This window comes from Terrapene carolina, unplaced genomic scaffold (assembly GCF_002925995.2).
Source record: "Terrapene carolina triunguis isolate 2854851 unplaced genomic scaffold, T_m_triunguis-2.0 Scaffold210, whole genome shotgun sequence".
In the NCBI taxonomy this organism is placed as follows: Eukaryota; Metazoa; Chordata; order Testudines; family Emydidae; genus Terrapene; species Terrapene triunguis.
The window spans coordinates 4,361,994-4,383,411 of record NW_020664561.1 but is presented as its reverse complement, the minus strand read 5'-3'; the positions used below and the strand labels follow the sequence as shown (position 1 = coordinate 4,383,411).

The 21,418-nt window shown below is 44.5% G+C and overlaps 1 protein-coding gene across 1 annotated transcript in view; it reads right to left on the bottom strand.

Annotated features, from left to right (window-relative positions):
* LOC112107385 (transcriptional adapter 1) overlaps window positions 1–20,862 on the bottom strand; it is a 37,534-nt gene extending 16,672 nt beyond the window's left edge. Inside the window, exons 1-3 of the mRNA XM_024201064.2 lie at window positions 20,654–20,862; window positions 6,680–6,771; window positions 6,172–6,237 (exon numbers count right to left, since the gene is read on the bottom strand). Of these exons, the coding sequence (XP_024056832.1) occupies window positions 6,172–6,237; window positions 6,680–6,771; window positions 20,654–20,727 (232 nt within the window). The 5' untranslated portion in view covers window positions 20,728–20,862. The remainder of the gene's footprint in view (window positions 1–6,171; window positions 6,238–6,679; window positions 6,772–20,653) is intronic.
* Window positions 20,863–21,418: the final 556 nt, after the last annotated feature.

Genomic DNA, 21,418 nt, shown 5'->3' with positions numbered 1-21,418 from the left:
ATTTTGTTTTATTAAAGAAAACAAACAAAAATACAGAAAGGTAGATGATTTACCACACATTTCACAGGATAGCCAATAAAATTATGCAGTTACGCAACTATTAGCTTGTCAAAGAGCAGACAATATAAAATTGGACAATATCACACAGACGCTAGGGTGGGGTTAACAATACTGTGACCATTATTTGACTACAGGGAAGTTACTGGAAATGGTGTTTAAAGATATGTCAGAAACCAAGGAAAGCTTTTTGAATTTCAACGTTATGTTAGGGAGAATTTGGCAGCTCGGGAAAAATCTTTGAAAGGTTTTACACCTGAAGTCCCCCCATTTGTATCTCGTAGCCCAAACAGGGTATTTGGCATTTTTTCTGATTCAGAAGAGCTGGGCTGTTTCAGTCTTGGCTCCACATCTCAGAATATAGAGCATGAATGTACGAGAAGGGTAATGCCAATACTCAATCAATTCCTGCTATTCCCTCCCACACCTTAGAAGGTTAGAGAGAAGCCTCTTGTGAGATATCCCAACCTCTCAACCTGGCTTAAGAGGAAGTATTCCAGATTTAAAATTAAGAAATCCTAACCCTAACTGGGCTTTGGCACTGGTTTTTAATAATGGTTCTAGGGACAAGGGAAAGTCACAGCCTGACTGCAGCACCATATATGCATGATTAATACGCTACTCACTCCAATTTCCGCTCAGAAATCAAACTCTAAAAATGCCAAGGCTTTCTAATGTAGGATGACAAGAGAGAGTGGTGTGGAATAATTCGGGGGTGGGGTGGGGGGTTTACATGTATGAACATTTTGATTAAGCTTAGAGAAGAAGATATTTGTAAACTACCAGATAAGGCAGATGTTAGTGTAACAAATGGCTCCTTGGCTCCCTTATCTAAAGGCCATCCATAAGTCAAGAATATTTGGAAATTTTGAACAGCTAAGGAGGGCCTTTATGGCTCTTTGTTTTCAAACAATGCAGTTGGTTTATTTGGAAAGTATGTACACTGGCAATGAGAGGCACAATCACTTTTGCTCAGGAGGGCCTGGCCAGGTTGAAGATTTGCCACATTACATACAGTACTATTATATAACGTTTGAGGGGGGGGAAAAAGTCTATCTCCAATCTTGGCCCTGAAGCCTTTTGCATCATTAACTCAAGAATTAGTATGGGTGTTATAGAGCAGTATTGTTTCAGTTATACAGCCAGTTGTCCTATTTGCCCACTCAGTAAAAATAATAGACTGTGAAATTAATGCTCTTTATGATGTAAATAGATCGATTTGCTTTAACACCTCTAATTTTGTTTCTGCATGTTGTTTTATGAGCTATTTTTAAAATGTCAGTTGAATTTAGGAGAAAGATTGAATGTGGTTTTTTGTATTTTGAGAATTTTAAAATTTATATTTGTTTCATTAAGCATCATGGCTAATTGCTAAATCTGAGTTTGCTGGGTGCTGCTGTTTATTTCAGGATGTGCTCATTTCTCTAGGATTTTCTACAGTTTATCAAGGATCTCAGAGCAGTTACTCTTTACCTGCTTAGCATGTAGGCTAGTCATAGTTTGGCTTCTATAGTATTCCTAGGACATTTTCTTTACTTCTCTCACCCTTAGCAGACCACCTGTTTTATTCCTACAAGCCCCCACCCTTGGCTCAATGTTAGCGGGGCAGAGAGGGAAAAGAAGCTGAATATGAAAAACAAGAATTTCATTATTATCACAGATATCCAAGTGCCTGATGATCCTCTTTACTGACCGAATTCTAAATCAGGATCCTGAAGAACCTCCATAGTATTTTCCAGGAGGGCTGAATCTAGGTGGCAGTAACATAACCAGTTGGAGATCACTATCTGATTTCCTAATGCTTCCAGACAATTACAGCAACGTTAGCTAAAGGCCTATCCTTTCAACACATCAATCCTGTTTTCTCCACTGTCATTTGGATGTTTAGTTATGGAACTTGGAGCTTCACATTGCCAAGATTATTTTCCCTTGCAGTTACAGACAACTATAGGTCACCTTCTGATTGTGTAAAATCCCCAAGCAAATCTCTGGGTTAAAAAGTGTTCCTTGGGCCACTGTTCTTGATCATACAGGTTCCCTTCAACAAAAGGTAGACAAGTAATCCCAACCCTATTCAGCTGAGCACTTATTTAACTTTAAGTACATGCTTAAATTCTGTTGAAGCTGATGGGCCTTAAAGTTAAGGATTTAAGCACCTGCTTAGTGTTTTGCTACTATGAGGGGGAGTCTCTACAACCTAATATTTTGTTTCCAGTTTCCTCTTAATTTTCTTGAGCCTCGTGCCCTTAAAAGGTATTCTAACACACAGTATTCTAGCACTTAATCATCAGGTCCATATTAAAGGCTTCAAGTATTAGGGCACTGAAGTAATGAACCCCATCTGTGTGATGGACTCTGTTGTTCACCCACTCATTGTACAGCTACTTCCTCCGGCATGCTCTTGCTTTGTGCTGCACAGACCACATCAGGCTTTGCCATTTTTCTTTATTCTTTCCACAGGTCTGTTATTATACCTATACACTTGGCTTGCGTTCTTCTGACCTATAGCCTCGGATGACCGGTCACAAGCCGTACATTATAGTGCTAGGTCAGCATTTGGATGGGAGACAGAATGCAAGTGCTCTTCACTTTGTAGAATAAGCCAGTATTCTAGTCGATTTAGAAGGTAACACGTTGTTCTTTTGTAGAAGGCATAAGACTGAACTGTAAAACTGAGAATCTTTAGAAGCACAAAGTAAGGAAGTCTTGGGAAGGTCAGAAATTAAGAGAGGGGGTAGAGGGAGTGAGTATGGTATACCATGAGGAAAAACAGTAGTGAAGAAAAAGAAAAGAGCCACAGCTGTTCAAAAACACAGCAGTCTTTTTACTGAGCAAGACAGGCTACCAAGAGCACATCATACAGAGCCATAGTTCTTTGCATTAGCTCAGACTTGAAGACAGCAGCAAGGTCAAGATTTCAGTTCTTATCCTCAAAAAAGCCTTTATATAAGTAACCCCAGCTATGCTAAGGGACTGTTCTCACTCTTTTCAATCATGACAGCTGAATTCCACTACAACTGGGAACCTCGAGAGAGAGAGAGAGAGGAGAGAGAGAGAGAGAGAGAGTTTGCTTAGCAGATTGATTTCAAGTGTGGAACACAAGCCTGGAAGCAATCAACAATACCAGACCTCCCTGCTGTCAGATTGAAGCATAAAACCTCTCTCTAACCTGCCTTTTCCAACAATTTAAAAAAATTATTAGTGAATAGGGAGAAGCCAGAAATTCTCTAAAAATAAATGCATTAGAATTGGCAAGGCACTTAGAGAGGATGAGTGCAGTTGTACTGCCTTCATAGACAGATGATATGATTCCATGTGTTGCTACTAAGCCCTTCTGCCACTATTCCCTCAATCAGGTTTTATGCAAACAGATTCATATAATGTTAAGCCTGGATATTTTAAAGTTGAAACAATATCAGCAGATTCAGAGCCAAGGAGGCTCTAGCAACATTAACTGCTCCTTTGAGCACGTGTGTTACCACACACAAATCCATATGATGTAGCTGTCATCTAGTGTAATATTAAGGAACTGCATCTCTTTCCATAACTAGAGGTGCTTAGAAGTAGCGTTATAAGTGACAGCATGTGTTCATTTTACTAATTTCTAGAGCACAGCTTGTACTTATTGCACACATTGAAGGGAGCAGTATTAGCACATGAGGCGCTTTAATGGCTACTCCTGTTCAGTTCAAGACTTGCCAACTTCACATTAGCAGGGGTTTTTTGACAACCGATCCACTGCAGACCTAGCCAGCTTCTAGCCTTGTTAACAAAGGCAACAAGCTGAGAAAGAGGACAGAGCTGCTTCACTCCAGGCTTGCACTGCTTTCCATAGGGGCAGCAGAGTACAGTCAAACCCCAGCAAAAGGAAGGTGGTGGCATTTGCGACTTTTCCAACATACATTATACAGCAGCAAGAGCAGAGAGAGAAAAAGAAACATACTAACAGAGATGAAGCTACAAGGATATCGGTTATAGAAAAGAACCCGCCCATACTGTTTATTTCTTTAATTTATTTGTTTTTCAGTATTTTATTTTCTTGGCCAGAAGAGAGACGGACAAATGGTTAGGAGAATCGCTCTGATCACTCTCTTCGGTTTTCAGCTGTCGCTTTATTCCCATTTCTTTCTTTCTCACACATTTCTTCTTTTCACTTCTCCTCCTCTCTTTGGAGGCAAATGGGACATGGTCAACCCATCCCTGTGTGTCAGACTTGGTGGCCCTTAAATCAAAACGCGTTGCCAACCCTGAATAATTAATAAAAAAATGTTATCCAGTCTCAGGTGTAGATGACTATAGCTCCAAGTCTTTGTCAGCCCAAGATTACTGAAAAAGAAATTGGGGCCCTATAGAAGCCAGGATTAGCTAAAAACCAACTAATTGCTTTGCTCATCAAGATGCTCATCAGAGACCCTATAAACTGAATGTACATTTCAGTAGGATTTCCTGGGGGAGAAAACACAAGCATGTGAAAGCAAAAACACAGTTCTTGAAAGTCTTCCTAGGAACAAAAACACTGACGGAGGCAATTTCCACAAGCTAAGTACCCTCAGGGGTCTAACAAGAATCTTCCCTGAAATCAGCAATCTGGAACAGAATGTGAGCAGCTCTACCGTGGTTCTTATTATTAATACAGAGTACTCATGTGATGCTTTGTCTGTCTAGGTACTTACACAGCGCCTGTCACTGTAGTATCTAAGTGCCTCCCAATTTTTTATGGATTTATCCTCACATCACTCCTCTGAGGTGGAGAAGTGTTTTCCCCAGCTGTAAAATGGGGATAAGGGGGTACTGAGAAATGAAGGACCAGATTTTCTAAGTGTACTTGCTCAGCACCAAGCAGCTCCTATTGTTCTCAGACGGAGCTGTCAAGTGCTGTGCAAACCCTTATTAAAAAAAATCTGGCCACTCATTTAGGTGCCTAAACAGGAGCTGAGGTCCCCCTGGACCAGACCCTGAGCCCTACCTGCCCAATGTTACACATGACAACATCTGTGTCACTCCTAGGAAATGGAACCCAGACCTGCAGAGTCCCACTCCTCTGCCTTGTCCTTTTTGAAAGGATAGTCGGGCTGTGGTTAAGTCTGTCTGGTTTTATTCAGAAGGTTTAGATGATAAAACAAACCAAGTGCAACGTATTTGCTGCAGCCATCCCAATGGAAGAAAGAAAAAAAAAAAAAAAAAAAATCAAGCGAGAAGCTGCAGAAGTTACATGGAGAACTTTTGGTGTTCAGTTAGCCAGGTTCGATTGTATTATGCAGTCAGCATAAACAATACAGCAGGCTCAGCACAAGACCCTAAGATGCCGGTCCCTGAACTTTCTAGCAGTCTCAAACTCGTATTCTAATTTGCAGTTTGAATCACTTTCACTCAAACGGTCTTGTGGCTAAGTTTTTGGTCCATCCTTTCAAAATCCATTCTGGTGTCAGCAATACTGAAACTCACTAGACACCACAGAGCAGCATAACACCAGACATAATGTGATAGCTGCAGGGGCTTAACAGAAGGATATTAAATTTATTGGCAACATTTTAATTAAAACTTTACAACTAGAAGCTTCCCGTCCTCCCCTCTACTCTGGGGACAGGACAGGGCAAAAAAAAAAAAAAAAAAAAAAAACCCTCTCTCTCTCTCCTAGTGCTGCCTCCCTCCATGAGTCAGAGTTTCAATCTTTCTGACGCAAGGCTGTCAACACCATTCTCACATCATGCCAAGCAGATTGCTGGAGAACATGGAGCAAATCCTCCCTTCACTTGGTGCTGCAGGTTGGTGGGGCACAGAGCACACCACCTTACAGAACTCACAGCCAAAGAAGCATGAGACTAGAAATCAAACCTGGGTCTCCTGCATGGCAATGTAGAGTACTAGTCTTTAGCCAAGTGTGTGAAATCCTTATTTTAGAATACAGATGATCATATTTATATTGCAATAGTAACTAAAGGCCCCAGTCAGGATCCCCACTGTGTCATATGGCACCTAGCTCATATAAGAGACAACATACAATTTAAGACTAAATAAGTCAAGCATATAGCTTAAAAACAAAGCCCACCATAAACACTTCCCAGGGTTGTGCTGTATGATCTATTTTTAAAAACTAATAGTTTGTTCTCTTACCTGGTGCAGAAACCAGGATTTGGCATCGAGTGAGAATAGCCAGGAGGAAATCATTGTGAGAATGGACTGCAAAAAGAAAGAGTTCACTCAGACAGACGCCAGGGGAGAAAGTTTTACTTGAAGACAGATTCACATTAGCAACATGGCAGGCAAAGTCCAAAGGCAGCCACTTGAAGCTACCTTATAAAGTGATTTTGTTTACACCTTCCACAGCCATGTTTTCCCATGCATTCCACTGGCTGCATACACCTCCCAATTGATATCCTTTACATAGGTTTTTAGCCTCTCTATGAAATTAGGAGCTGCAAAGGAGAAGGTTCTTATCTCAGCAGTGGTAAGATCATGTGGCCCAAGAGAAGAGGCAAGTTCTAGAGGAGCAGTGGGAGTTATGTAGTCACACTTTATGTGGTTGCATTGGTGTGTAGCAAGCAGCAACTAACCCAGAATGTGGTATTTTGAGAAATGTGGGAAGACAGAAAAAGGGACACTCCTAGGGACGGTCTCTTACCGTTATCTTGGGTGAGGAGTCTGCGAGCTTCCAGATCAAACTCTTCTTTACTGATCTTTTGCTTGAACCAAAGTTTCAAGTTTGCCCAGTATCTGTGCATGGGAGAGAAAACATTAAGCACGGTAAACAACATTGCTTTGCCTACTAAATCTATTCCTTTTCTCCCATATCTTAAATGGACAGTCATTTAGTTCAGGTCCAACATTTAACTTTTTGTATACGTTTTAGAAAAATCTAATAAAAAAGCAATGTTTTAATACAACTTCAGTGAAAACAGAGGGTTGCATAAGAACGGCCATATTGGGTCAGACCAAAGATCCATCTAGCCCAGTATCCTGTCTTCCGACAGTAGCCAATGCCAGGTGCCCCAGAGGGAATGAACAGAACAGGTAATCATCAAGTGATCCATCCCCTGTCGCCCATTCCCAGCTTCTGGCAAACAGAGGCTAGGGACACCATCCCTGACCATCTTGGCTAATAGTCTTGATGGACATATCCTCCAGGAACTTATCTAGTTCTTTTTTGAACCCTGTTATAGACTTGGCCTTCAGTGTCCTCTGGCAAGGAGTTCCACACGTTGACTGAGAGTTGTGTGAAACAAATACTTCTGTTTGTTTTAAACCTGCTGCCTATTAATTTCATTTGGTGACACCTAGTTCTTATATTATGAGGAGTAAATAACACTTCCTTATTTACTATCTCCACACCAGTCATGATTTTATAGACCTCTATCATATTCCCCCTTAGTTGTCTCTTTTCCAAGCTGAAAAGTCCCAGTCTTATTAATCTCTCCTTATATGGCAGCCGTTCCATACCCCTAATCATTTTTGTTGCCCTTTTCTGAACCTTTTCCAGTTCCAATATATCTTTTTTGAGATGGGGCGACCACATCTGTATGCAGTATTCAAGATGTGGGCATACCATGGATTTCTATAGAGGCAATATGATATTTTCTGTCTTATTATCTATCCCTTTCTTAATGATTCCCAACATTCTGTTAATTTTTTTTGACTGCTGCTGTACATTGAGTGGATGTTTTCAGAGAACTATCCACAATGACTCCAAGATCTCTTTCAGGGTGAAGGAAGATTAAAATATTTCCCTGCAGTGTTGGTAAGCCAAAGAGCATTGTGCTAGTGCCTGATAATCAGAAAGTGGGGGATGACAAAACTAGACCAATCAGTTTCCACTTGTTTTAATAATTTCAGTGAAATACATAATTAATTTTTAACTTTATTGTCACAACCTTAGATTATTAAAGGTTAGGCAGGTTGTTTTTGAAGCAGTCCATCTTCTAAATTGCACAGCATCAGCTAGTTACACCCTTGTGTATTCCAACTGTATTTAGACTTGGTCTGCTACAGACCCCCAGGGTTGGATTTGGATAGAGACCTCTAATATTTTTAATTAAATAAATATTACTAGGAATTGTGTGATTATGGGAGACTTTAATTGCCTAGATATAGATTGGGGGACAAAAGCTACTTATAATGGTAGGCTCCAGCTATTCCTGGATGGGATAGCTGACAGATTTATTCACCATATAGTTACTAACCTACAAGACGTGATGCCATTTTAGATTTGGTATTGGTAAGTAGCAAGGTCCTCATAAAAGAATTGGTAGTAGAGTACAACCTTTGAGTGAATGTGAGTTTATCCTTCCATTTAGTTAAAACTGAATTATCAAAAATAGATCAGCAGCTAGGGTCCTGGATTTCAAAAAGGGCAAAAACTTAAAAAAATTAAAAGGAATTAGTTAAGGAAGTGGACTGAAGAACTCCAGGATCTGAACGTGAAGGGGGTTTGCAGTTATGTTAAATCAAAGTTGCAGAAACTATCTGAAGTCTGCATCCCAAGCAATAGGAAAAAAAATTCATAGGGGAGGATTGCAGACCAAACTAGATGAACAAGCATCTCAAACATGTTATTAAAAGATAGCAGAAAGCCTACAAGGAATGGATCAGCAAGGAAAGCTACCTCTTGGAGGTCAGCAAGTGTAAGGGAAAAAGTGAGACCTGACAAAAGCCAAGCAGAGTTAGACCTTGCAAAGGAAATTAAAACCATCAGTAAAAGGTTCTTTAGCCATATAAATAAAAAGAAAAAGAAGTAGGAACGCTAAGCATGGAGTGGAGTGGAGATTAAAGATAATCTCGGCATGGCCTAACACCTAAACCAGTGGTTCTCAACCAGGGGTACGTAGAGGTCTTCCAAAGGGCATATCAACTTACCTAGATATTTGCCTAGTTTTACAAGACTACATTAAAAACACCTGGCATTGGCCATTGTCGGCAGACAGGATACTGGGCTAGATGGACCTTTGGTTTGACCCAATATGGCCGTTCTTATGGGATAAATTTTAATAGTTCAAATTGCACAGTCATGCATTTAGGGACTAACAATAAGAATGTTTAATATAAGCTGGGGACGTATCAGTTGGATGCAACAGAGAAGGAGAAAGACCTGGATGTATTGGTTGATCAAAGGATGACTATGAGCTGCCAATGTGATGCAGCTGTGAAAAAGGCTAATGCAACCCTAGGATATATCAGGCAAGCTATTTCCAGTAGAGATAGGATAGTGTTATTACCATTATACAAGGCAGCAGTGAGACCTCACCTGGAGTACTTTGTGCAATTTTTGTCTCCAGTGTTTAAGAAAGATTAATTCAAACTGGAACAGGTACAGAGAAGGGCTACTATTAGAGGAATGGAGAATGTACCTTACGAGAAGAAACTTAACGACCTAAGCTTAAGGACCTGATTGCCCTCTATGATGAGATAACTGGCACTGTGGACATGGGGAAAGCAGTGGACATGTTAGATCTTGACTTTAGCTAAGCTTTTCATACGGTCTTCCATAGTATTCTTGCCAGCAAGTTAAAGAAGTATGGATTGGCTGAATGGACTAAAATGTGGATAGAAAGCTGGCTAGATCATTGGGCTCAATGTCTAGTCAGCAGCCAGTATCAAGCGGAGTGCCCCAGGGGTCAGTCCTGGGGCCGGTTTTGTTCAACATCTTCATTATCAGGATGATGGGATGGATTGTACCCTCAGCAAGTTTGTGGATGACACTAAGCTAGGGGGAGAGGTAGATACTCTGGACCCTATCCCTACCCTCCAACGTGATGTAGACAAATTGGATGATTGGGCCAAAAGAAATCTGATGAGGTTCAGCCAGAACAAGTGCAGAGTCCTGCACTTAGGACGGAAGAATCCCATGCACTGCTACAGGCTGGGGACCGACTGGCTAAGTGGCAGTTCTGCAGAAAAGGACCTGGGGAATTACATTGGATGAGAAGCTGTATATGAGTCAACTGTGTGCCCTTGTTGCCAAGAAGGAAAATGTCATATTGGGCTGCATTAGTAGAAGCATTGCCAGCAGATTGAGGGAAGTGATTATTCCCCTCTATTCAGCACTGGTGAGTCCACATCTGGAGTATTGCATCCAGTTTTGAGCCCCCCCCCCCCCCACTACAATCTGTCCACATCCTTTCTGGAGAGAGTCCAGCAGAGGGCAACAAAAATGATTAGGGGGCTGGCGCACATGATTTAAGAAGAGAAGCTGAGGGAACTGGGCTTATTTAGTCTGCAGAAGAGAACAGTGAGGGGGGATTTGATAGCAGCCTTCAACTACCAGAAGGGGGGTTCCGAAGAGGATGGAGCTCGGCTGTTCTCAGTGGTGGCAGATGACAGAACAAGCAGCAATGGTCTCAAGTTGCAGTAGGGACGGTCTAGGTTGGATATTAGGAAATACTATTTCAGTAGGAGGGTGGTGAAGCACTGGAATGGGTTACCTAGGGAGGTGGTAGAATCTCCATCCTTAGAGGCTTTTAAGGCCCGGCTTGACAAAGCCCTGGCTGGGATTATTTAGTTGGTGTTGGTCCTGCTTTGAGCAGGGGGTTGGACTAGATGACCTCTTGAGGTCTCTTCCAACCCTAATCTTCTATGATTCCATGGATTGTCTCACAGAAGCAAACAAAGCCTGGGGGGGGGAAGACAGGATTGCTCTCGATAAATTAGGGCTGTAAAGAAATTAAACAATAATAGAATACCATTTATTTAAATATTTTTGATGTTTTCAAATATATTGATTTCAGTTACCCCACAGAATACAAAGTGTACAGTGCTCACTTTATTTTTAATACAGATATTTGCGCTGAATAGTATTTTTCAAGTCACCCAATACAAGTACTGTAATGCAACCTCTTTATCATGAAAATTGAACTTACAAATATAGAATTATGTTAAAAAAAATAACTGTATTCAAAAATAAAAATGTAAAACTTTGGAGCCTACAAGTCCACTCAGTCCTACTTCTTACTCAGACAATCGCTCAGACAAACAAGTTTGTTTACATTTGCAGGAAATAATGCTGCCCGCTTCTTGTTTACAATGTCACCCAAAAGTGAGAACAGACGTTCGCATGGCACTGTTGTAGCTGGCATTGCAAGAGATTTACGTGCCAGATGTGCTAAAGATTCATATGTCCCTTCATCTTCAACAACTATTCCAGAAAACATGCATCCATGCTGATGACGATCCAAAGCAGTGCAGACTGATGTACATTCACTTTCATCATCTGAGTCAGATGCCACCAGCAGAAGGTTGATTTTCTTTTTTGATGGTTCGGATGCTGTAGTTTCCTCATCAGAGTGTTGCTCTTAAGACTTCTGAAAGCATGCTCCATACCTCGTCCCTCTCAGATTCTTAAATCTTGGGTCGAGTGCTGTAGCTATCTTTAGAAATCTCACATTGCTACCTTCTTTGTGTTTTGTCAAATCTGCAGTGAAAGCGTTCTTAAAATGAACAACATGTGCTGGGTCATCATCCGAGACTACTATAACATGAAATATATGGCAGAATGCAGGTAAAACATAGAACAGGGGACATTGAACTCCTTGGGGGAGAATTGTGTTACAAATTTAATTAATGCATATGAATGTTTAGCATATCTGGCAGATAAATACCTTGCAATTCTGGCTACAAAAGTGCCATGCGAACGCCTGTTCTCACTTTCAGGTGACATTGTAAATACGAAGCCAGCAGCATTATCGCTCGTAAATGTAAACAAACTTGTTTCTCTTAGCAATTGGCTGAGTAAGAAGTAGGACAGAGTGGACTGTTTTATTTTTGAGTGTATATATAAAAAAATATAAAAATCTGCACTTCCACGATAAAGAGATTGCACTCCAGTACTTGTATGAGGTGAATTGAAAAATACTATTTCTTTCGTTTATCATTTTTACAGTTTAAGTATTTGTAATAAAAATATAAAGTGATCACTGTACAATTGGTATTCTGTGTTGCAACAGAAATCAATATATTTGAAAATGTAGAAAAACATCCAAAAATATTTAATAAATTTCAATTGGTATTCTATTGTTTAACATGGTGATTAAAACAGCAATTAATCACAATTAATTTTTGAGTTAAAATCACATGAGTTAACTGTAATTAATTGACAGCCCTATTATAAATACATCTGCGGGATAAACACCCAGGGAAGGAGAGGAGTTTAAGTTAAGTGCCAATGTTGGCACAAGATCAAATAGCTATAAGCCAGCCATCAATAAGATGAGGCTAGAAATTTGACAAAGCTTTCTAACAGCCTTCCAAGAGGAGTAGTGGGGACAAAAAAACAACTTGTTTCAAGACTCAGCTTGATAAGTTTATGGAGCGGATGGTGTGATGAGGTTTCCTAAAACTGCATATGGCCCATCCACAACTGCTTTTAGCAAACATCTCCAATGGCCAGAGATGGGACATTAGATGGGGAGGACTCTGAGTTGCTACACAGAATTCTTTCTCAGGTGTGTCTGCCTGTTGGGTCTCACCCACATGATCAGAGTCTCACTTGTCACCATATTTGGGGTTGGGAAGCAATTTTCCCCCAGTCAGATTGGCAGAGACCTTGGGGTTTTTTCACCTTCCTCTGCAGTGTGGGGTATGGGTCTCCTGTCAGTTTGAACTAGAAAAAATGGTGGATTCTCTAATTTGAAGCCTTTAAATCAAGATTTGAGGACTTCAGTAACTCAGCCAGAGGTTATGGGCCTATTACAAGAGTGAATGGGTGAGGTTGTGTGGCCTATGATGTGATGATCATGATGGTCCCTTCTGGCCTTAAAGTCTATAAATTTAGGTGTAGTTGAGTTAAGAACATACAAATGGCCATACTGGGTCAGGTCAATGGTCCATCTAGCCAAGGATCCCCATCTTCTGATAGTGCCGGTGCCAGATGCTTCGGAGTGAATGAACAGAATAGGGCAATCTATCAAGTAAATCATCCTGTCTTCCAGCCCCAGCTTCTGGCAGTCAGAGGTTTAGGGATACCCAGAGCACGGGATTGCATCTCGGACTATCTTGGCTAATAGCCATTGATGGACCTATCCTCCAGGAACTTCTCTAATTCTTTTTTGAACCCTATTATAATATTGGCCTTCACAGCATCCCCTGACAATGAGCCTCACCAGTTGACTATGTATTGTGTGAAGTAGTGCTTCCTTATGTTTGTTTTAAACCTACTGCCTATTAATTTCATTGGGTGACCCCTACTTCTTGTGTTATGTCAAGGGGTAAATAAGACTCCCCTATTCACTTTCTCCATACCAATCATACCTCCACCCCCCTTGGAAAAGAGATGAGTAAGCTGAACAGTCCCAGTCTTAAATCTCTCCCCATATGGAAGCTGTTCCATACCCCTAATCATTTTTGTTGCTATAAAATGTTTTCCTAGAACTATCCACGAGTCCAAGGTCTCTTTGTTGAGTTTCAGCTATGTTTTTCACTTGCAGGCTTCAAATCTGTCTGAAAAACTTGAACCCCCCCCCCCCCAAACCACACACACACTTTTTTTTTTTTTTATTTATTTAAGAAGGAGATTGGCTTCCAAATACCTGTAAGGCTACCCACACTACAGGTTTTCCTTTGTTTTGTCATTAAGAAATAATGTCAAGTTGTTTCAAGATTATGTTATTTGAATCCATTTAAGGGCCAGTTTATGCTGACTGGAAAATGGGGTAGAGACTTTTAGAAGCAGGTAGGAAAACTGTTTTCTTCAGAATTATCCATTTTCCCCCTTTGCAAACATTTATACATGCCACCAAACACTTGTACTAATGCTAATCACTCATTAGCACAATGATTTAACAGGTCAGTTCTGGATGTAGTTATGCAGCAGTAAAGCCAGCAGAGGGAGCACAAATACATTAATACAGTGGTTCCCAGACTTCAACAACCTGTGAACCCCTTTCACTAAAATGTCAAGTCTCACGAACCCCCTCCTAAAAAGTGAATATTTCCAGGGATTTTCTCCTTTACCCGAGTATAAATTATAAAAGCAGTGATCTTGGAAATATAAAATTTGTTTTTATGACATGCTTATTACACACTATTTAGTATTAATCATTACAGTATTTTTATTACATTATGAAAACTGCAACACTCTTCCACCATCTCACTTTTGTAGCTTGTATCACTTTGAATAAGCCTGTTATAAGACAAGGCTCCCATGTTTCATCAAGGAGTATCAGATGTTAAACAGCATGAAGGTATTTAAAAAGCCAATCCAAAGAGTTCCTCCTACACAAGCATTCTGGTCTTGAGCAGTCCAGGCAAACAACACACATTACAACAAAACTTAAACTTGTTCTTCATAATAATTTTAAAATAATACTAGCTGCCTATTTAATTTTAAAAACAGCAAAAAACATCCACCTCCCTTTCCATTCCTTATAAGGAGTCTTGAAGTTTAAATCTCCTCAGTGTGATAGATATGCTTGCTTTGATCTGCTTAGCTCTTGGAAGTACAGGGGCTCCGGGCTGCTGGCCCCGTGCTGCCCAGGGTCCCTAGGGACAGCTCTTTCCGCCATTAGGGAATTTCCCTCCCCCCGCCCGAGAACCCTCTGTAACATTTCACAAACCCCAGTTTGGGAACCACTACATTAATACAAGTATCAGAGGGGTAGCCGTGTTAGTCTGGATCTGTAAAAAGCAACAGAGTCCTGTAGCATCTTTAAGACTAACATGTATTGGACCATAAGCTTTCATGCGTCTGACGAAGTGGGTATTCACCCAAGAAAGCTTATGCTCCAATACATCTGTTAGTCTTAAAGGTGCCACAGGACTCTGTTGCTTTTTACATTAATACAAAGACTCCTATATAGTAACATGCTACTGCTGAATATAACAGTCATACAACTGTAGTCCAAGAATACTAGGAGGTGAGAGTAGCACATGCCATTAGGAAGGCAATTTGTCCCATATTTGGGATCAGAGTTTATATCTTACTTAGGATCTCAATAATACTTAGCTATAGCACCAAGAGCTCTTAACATCTGTGGGCATTCTTTATACACATTCCTTGACAGATACCTCCACTAGTTCCTATATTTCTTTAAAGTTTCTCATTCACTGGAATGGTGGTTCTCTTAAAAGAGAAGGCATTTAAAACTCAGAAGACTTTACCCAACATACAGGTTTTAACCTTCAATGCTGAAACTTGTTGAAAACACTCAGGCAATTTAGAAATCTACAGCCCTGCTGTTTGTAAACCTGGCTGGGTGCCAGAAACTTAGTAATAAATCTGGACCACAGCCAGCAGATTTGACTCCAGCAGGGACAACAAATGGATTTAATAGCAGACGGTACATTTGTTCAGGATAATAAAACATTCCATTAAGAAGGGTATGTAGGTCACATTCGTTGCATCAATGAATGCACGGTTTTTGAAGGCCAGGAAAGGTTTCCACCTTGCTGTCACATCAACTTATTCTTAAGGGCTGTTCAGACATTCCAAGAGAGAGCCAAAACATTTCGTTAGTGGAGGAAGGGGGTGGAAGAAGGGAGTACAGCAGGCCTGCACAACTTGTAAAGCGGCGAGGGCCATATTACTCCAAAGAAAACAGCTGAGGGCCGAAACCCCCTGAGCGCCGCCAATCCCCCCCCAGCGCCACCCAGCCCCCTGAAACACAACACCCCCCGCCCCCACAGAAACAACCCCCCCAGTGCGGCCGAAACACACACCTCCCCCCCCACGCCACCTGCCCCGCGGAAACAAACCTTCCTTCCCCAGTGCCGCCCCACCGAAACAGCAGTATTGAACCTCGGTAATGTGTTATAGCGGGCCCCTAAGGTAGTATAATTAAGGTAAAAGAAAAATGTCTTTTTGCTAGAAGTAGAATAAGATCTTCCCCCCACTTTGTAATCAATTGCCCTGTTGAATGAATGAGGTGTGAATGAGGAAGGCAGGCACCTCCAGACAGCTGCAACCCTTGGAGAGGGCAGGGCTGGCTCTAGGATTTTTGCCGCCCCAAGCAAAAAAATTTTTGGCCGCCTCCCCTTTCTTTTTCGTGCCCCTCTGCCCCACCCCAACTCCACCCCTTCCGAACCCCTTCCCCAAATCCCCAGCACCACTTCCTCCCCCGGCGTGCCGCATTTCTCCCCCGCCATTGCTTCCTGCGGCCCCCCCGTGACCTCCCGCCCTAGCCAGGGCCGGCTCCAGGCACTGGGCGAGCAAGCTGGTGCTTGGGGCAGCAGCTTGTAGGAGGCGGCATTCCGCCCAATCCTAGGGAGGCACGGCCGCTTTTTTGTTGTTGTTGTTCCGCTCCGGCTGCCCTGTGGGGGGGGCGGCAGCGCGGAGGACGGGAGCGCCCTGCAGCAAGCCCGGCAGGGCAGCCTGCGTCCTTCCCTCCCAGCCGACTGGAGCCCTCCCGGCAGGGGGCAGGGCGGGAGGGGCCGCGGGGCAGCGCCCCGCTGAAGCCCTGGCCGCCCCCTTTCTCTCTCCCCCCCTGCTTCCTCCTCCTCCCCCCGCCCGGCGGGGCGCGGCTGCGGGGGTGTGTTTTTCCTTTGGCTTGAGGCGACCAGAAAGCCAGAACCGGCCCTAGCTCACCTCCACTCCGCCTGCTCCCCTGGGTGTGCCGCCGCTCCGCTTCTCCCCCCTCCCTCTCAGGCGAGGGAAGGCGGAGCATTCAGGGGAGCAGGCGGAGCAGAGGTGAGGTAGGGTGGGGGGGGCACAGGAAGTAATGGGGGGGTAGAGGAACCGCTTCCCGCTCCAGCTCACCTCCGCTCCACCTCCACTGCCTCCCCCGAGCGCCCACCGCTCGGCTTCTCCTCCCTCCCAGCCTTGCTGCGCTAAACAGCTGTTTAGCATGTGGCAAGCCTGGGAGGGAGGGGGGAGAAGCAGAGCGGCGGCGGCACACTCAGGGGAGCAGGCAGAGGCGAGCTGGGGCAGCGAGGGCACTTTTTCCCCATGCCCCAGAGTCGGCATCTATGATAGCCGGCGCCAGAATGCCACCCCTAGAAATGTGCTGCCCCAAGCACCTGCTTGTTTTGCTGGTGCCTGGAGACGGCCCTGGGAGAGGGGATGGGAGCCAGACCAGATCAGTAGAACAGGTCAGCCACCGACTCACCACTCGCCTCCTCAGCCCCCCTCCCCCGGCTCGCCTACTCACCCCCCCGCCACTGCCTGCTTGCTCGCCTCCTCAGCCCTCCACCCGCCCGGCTCGCCTACTCATTCCCCGCCACTGCCCGCCCACTCAGCCCCCCTCCCTCACCCGCCGCTTGCCTACTCACCCCCCTGCGGGCCGCACAGTGAGCCCATCTACTCAACCCCCGCGGGCCGCACAGTGAGCCCACATGGGCCGCATGCGGCCCCCGGGCCGCATGTTGTGCAGGCCTGGAGTATAGCATCTGAGGAAGCCAGCTGGCTCTATCCAAATATAAAGCAGAGGACTATAGGCATTTACTTACTTTTTAGAGTCCTAGTAGTGCTTCAAACCTCTGTTTTCCTCTCAGATAAAGATGCAGAGGGAAGCAGAGTAGGCCTCCATCCTCCAACCAAGATTACAACATGCATCTGTAGCACCTTATTTACCCTCCCACAACCCCATGGATCCCTACTCCTGTTCCTAAATGATTCAGCAGATATGTCACCTTGCCACCAGTCACCACGACAGCAATTATACTTTGTGACTCTGCTGATGAGCAGAGAGAATGCTGGGATAATTAATGCTGTTTCAGCAACCATAAGTTGGGAGGGGAGAGGGGGGAAGCAGACATTTGTGTTTTCAAACATTGTTGAATCAAACGTATCGTTTTTTAATCCACATAGGAGAGGGGAGACACAACACTTCCTGGGGCTGTTTCCAGATCCTTCCCCCCAACTCTCTGCCTATATCCTTCTGTTAAATTGATAGATTTTTTGCGGAGCAAACACTGCAGAGCAGTGTACATCCCATTTCACGTGTTTCATCCCAGGCAGTGTGGTGGACAGGAAATGAGCAGAGAGGTGGGCCAAAAAGCATGGAGTCCTTAAGGTAATCACATCTCCCAGTCACAGTTATATTTAAAAAATTATTTGTGATCTTTCTCCTTCTTCCCATACTCAATTCAAGCTAAAACACTGTGGTGAATGATGTACACTTTAAAAGCACATTTGAGGGAAAAGGGAAAGTGCTCCCAATTAGGTAAACAATCGACTCATCAAATGAATATATAATAGAATTGACCAGTGTTAGACCAACAGGATTTGAAAAACCCTGGTGAATAGGAAACTTTCCCTGACAAGAGGGGATGAGAAACAGCTGTGCTCCACTAACTAAGGGATACAATGTGGCTTATTGGCACAGTGCATCGGACTGGGACCCAGGAGATCTAGTTCTATTCCCAGCTCTCCCAATGGTCAGCTGGGTGAATGAGCAAGTCACTTCACTTGTCTGGGCCCAGTTTCCCACTCTGTAAAATGGAGCTAATAATACGAATCTCTGTTATAAAATGCTTAAAAATAGAACCATGATGGCTCAAACCCCCACTTCTTATAAGTGGAGATTATGAAGATAAACATACATATATAATAGAAAGAGTTGTCACAGTGAGTCTGCAGACAGTCTACTACCTGCGATGCTGCTCATAGCATCCCAAAACAGCAATAGAATGAAATTGACAAGACTTGGGTCAGTTTGACTCACAGCAGAGGCAAGCACTGGAGTTATCCATAAGGCAAGATCCCCCAAAAACTGAGATTCAGAGTAGCAGACACCTGCCTTCAAAGTCAGGTGCCTGTGACATGGGATGAAAGGTAGAAGAGAAAGCTGCCTTCCCCCTTCTAGCATCTACAGAAGGCAGAAGGTATGGCATTAGGGTTTAAAACATGCCAAGAAGCACAGAATATGGAGCATCTGCAGATAGATGGTGAGAACTGTGCTTCTGTGCTCTCTAGATCGTACAGGTACACCTACACCTCATGCCAGCTTCTCGTTAATACTGGTGTTAAACTTTCAACGCTATAGTATGACCATTAACACTTTCTCCCAAAATCTCCATCAGACACATCCTTCATCTGCGATATGCTTTCCCTTTGATAGCCCAAGCTTTCATGCACTAAAGCAACACCAGCTTCTGAGACCAAACATGAGCCAGAAAGTCACTGAACTGAAGACTAGTAATTATGGTCATTCATTCTGTGTGACAGTATTTCCCTGTAGGTAAAAGCATTTAAGCACTATTACAACAAATTCTTATCTGCCACCGTGATCTAATAAAAAAATGTGTTAGAAGCAAACTGCAGCACTAACATACAGAGTTTATGCCTGCCATTAATAATACTACCTAGCTCCCACAGAGTGCTTTACAAGGGATGGAAATATCATTTTCACCATTTTGGTGTTGGGAAAATAAAGGCACAAAGATGTGAAGTGACTTGACCAGAGTCAAAATAACCCAGTGGAAGAACCAGAGACAGAACCCATTTGGATCAATTCAATTTCCATTATACTGCTTATAAACAGAAGTCTCTAATTTGTTATTTAAGTTTATTACAGGGGAAATGGGAAAACAATTATATAAAACTAAGTTTAGCATAGACAAAGGCACATGAACTAACTGGTCCATTGTACTCAGACAGAATCCTTGCAGATTTCTAAATTTACTATAAGTAAAAGACCAAGAGAGAACAACCAGTTCTCATTTTGCTTACTAGCTGTTTGGTTTAAGCAGAGGGGAAAGGAGGCATCGTTAATTAAACAGGCAGACCTTAAGTGACCTAGTTAAGCCCCATGTGTGTTAAAAATGAGGGCCTACAATTTCCCATGGTGGAACAGGATGTTTTAGTGCAAACCCAGAGGGTGAAAAAAGCTTGCCTCTCTGCATGAAGACCAGCTCATATAAAGTAAACCGGAGTCAGCAGGTCCCTTCCGGCTACATTTGCCAGCTTTTTGCTAAATCCGGAGTTTTAACTGGATAGGCTGTGGGAGAAGAGACAGCAGCTACTTCATCACTTCCCCAGATCTCTTACTGCCCCCAGTGGCCCGAACACGGGGTGAAACGGACACGAACGGTTATTAAGCTGGGCCTGCAAAGCTCACGCTTCCTGTCAACGCACGAAAACACGCTGCTTAGATGAATAAAGTCATAGCCTGCGAGGCAGCGCTGTGATCCCCCAGCCCGAGCCCCCGCCAGCGCAGGCCGCAGAGCGTCCCCACGCCAGTGCCCAGGCAGCTCTGACAGCCCGAACGGCCAGTCGGGATTTCAAAATGGCCCGCGACGGAGACGCCACCAGGCCCCGTGACGCTGGTTCCCGTGGTTAGTTCCCCTGTCAGGCGCCGCTCCCCTTAAACGCCGGCCCACAGGCCGCGCGGGGAGCCGCGGACACCCATTACCTGACCAGGCTCTCCGCCCCCTCCTCCCGCGGCCTGAAGTGCGACGCCGGGGTCCCCCGCCCTGCCCCGCGGCCTGGGCCTAGCCCCAGGGGTCCCCACCAGGCCAGGATCTCAGCCCCTGGGGGCCGGGCGCTGCCTGGTGCCCTAGGGAAAGTCGAGGCCACGGGGCGCCCAGCGACTGGGACACGCTCCTGGCTGAGCCCCTCGGCCCAGGAGCGGTCTCCACCAGCCGGCAGGCCCCGGGACCGGGCAGAAATCGAGGCCGGGGCTCGACGGGCCTAGCCGGGCTGGGCACAGGGTGGTGGGGAGCGGGGCGCACTCACTGCTTCACGTTCTCGCCCAGCGCCTCGCTCAGGTTCTTCTTGGCCACCTCCAGCTCGCTCACGTACGTCGCCATAGCTCCCTCCCTGCGCCTGGCCGCCCTCCCGCGCCGTTTGCGCGCCCAGCCGTACGCGGCAACCACAGCATCAACTAACTTGTGCAGTAGCGCGTGTCTCTTCTGTCCCTGCCCACCTCCGCTACTTGTTTGTTTCACAACTCCCGGCCGCGCCGCTTCTTCTAGAGGAGCCCAGGGCCGGTCACATGACGTCACTCTCCAGTGGCGGTCGAGTGGGGGGAGTAGTGTGTCTCTGTCAGGTGCTTCCGTTCCCCAGGCGCCAGGAGGGAGAGGTGGGGGCGCGCCAGCAGTCAGCGCTGCAGGGTGGGCCGGGGGGATCAGTATCATGCAGGGCTTGTGGGGCCCTGGCAGGGCAAGATAGAGGTGGTCACATGGGATCAGCTTTGTGTGAGTCAAGAAGCAGCAACCAGGGGGTGGGTAGGGTGATCAGATAGCAAGTGTGAAAAATCGGGATGGGGGTGGGGGATAATAAGTGCCTGTATAAGAAAAGCCTCAAATATCGGGACTGTCCCTATAAAATCACATGGGAAAATTTGAGGGGTCAGGGTTATACACACACACACCCCAGTGCTTCTGGAGAGTGGGGCCATGTGCACTGCTTGTGGAGAGAAGGTTGAGGGTAGGGTTACCATATCTATTAAATAAAAAAAGAGGACCCTCCAGGGGCCCTGGCCCCGCCCATTTCCCCACC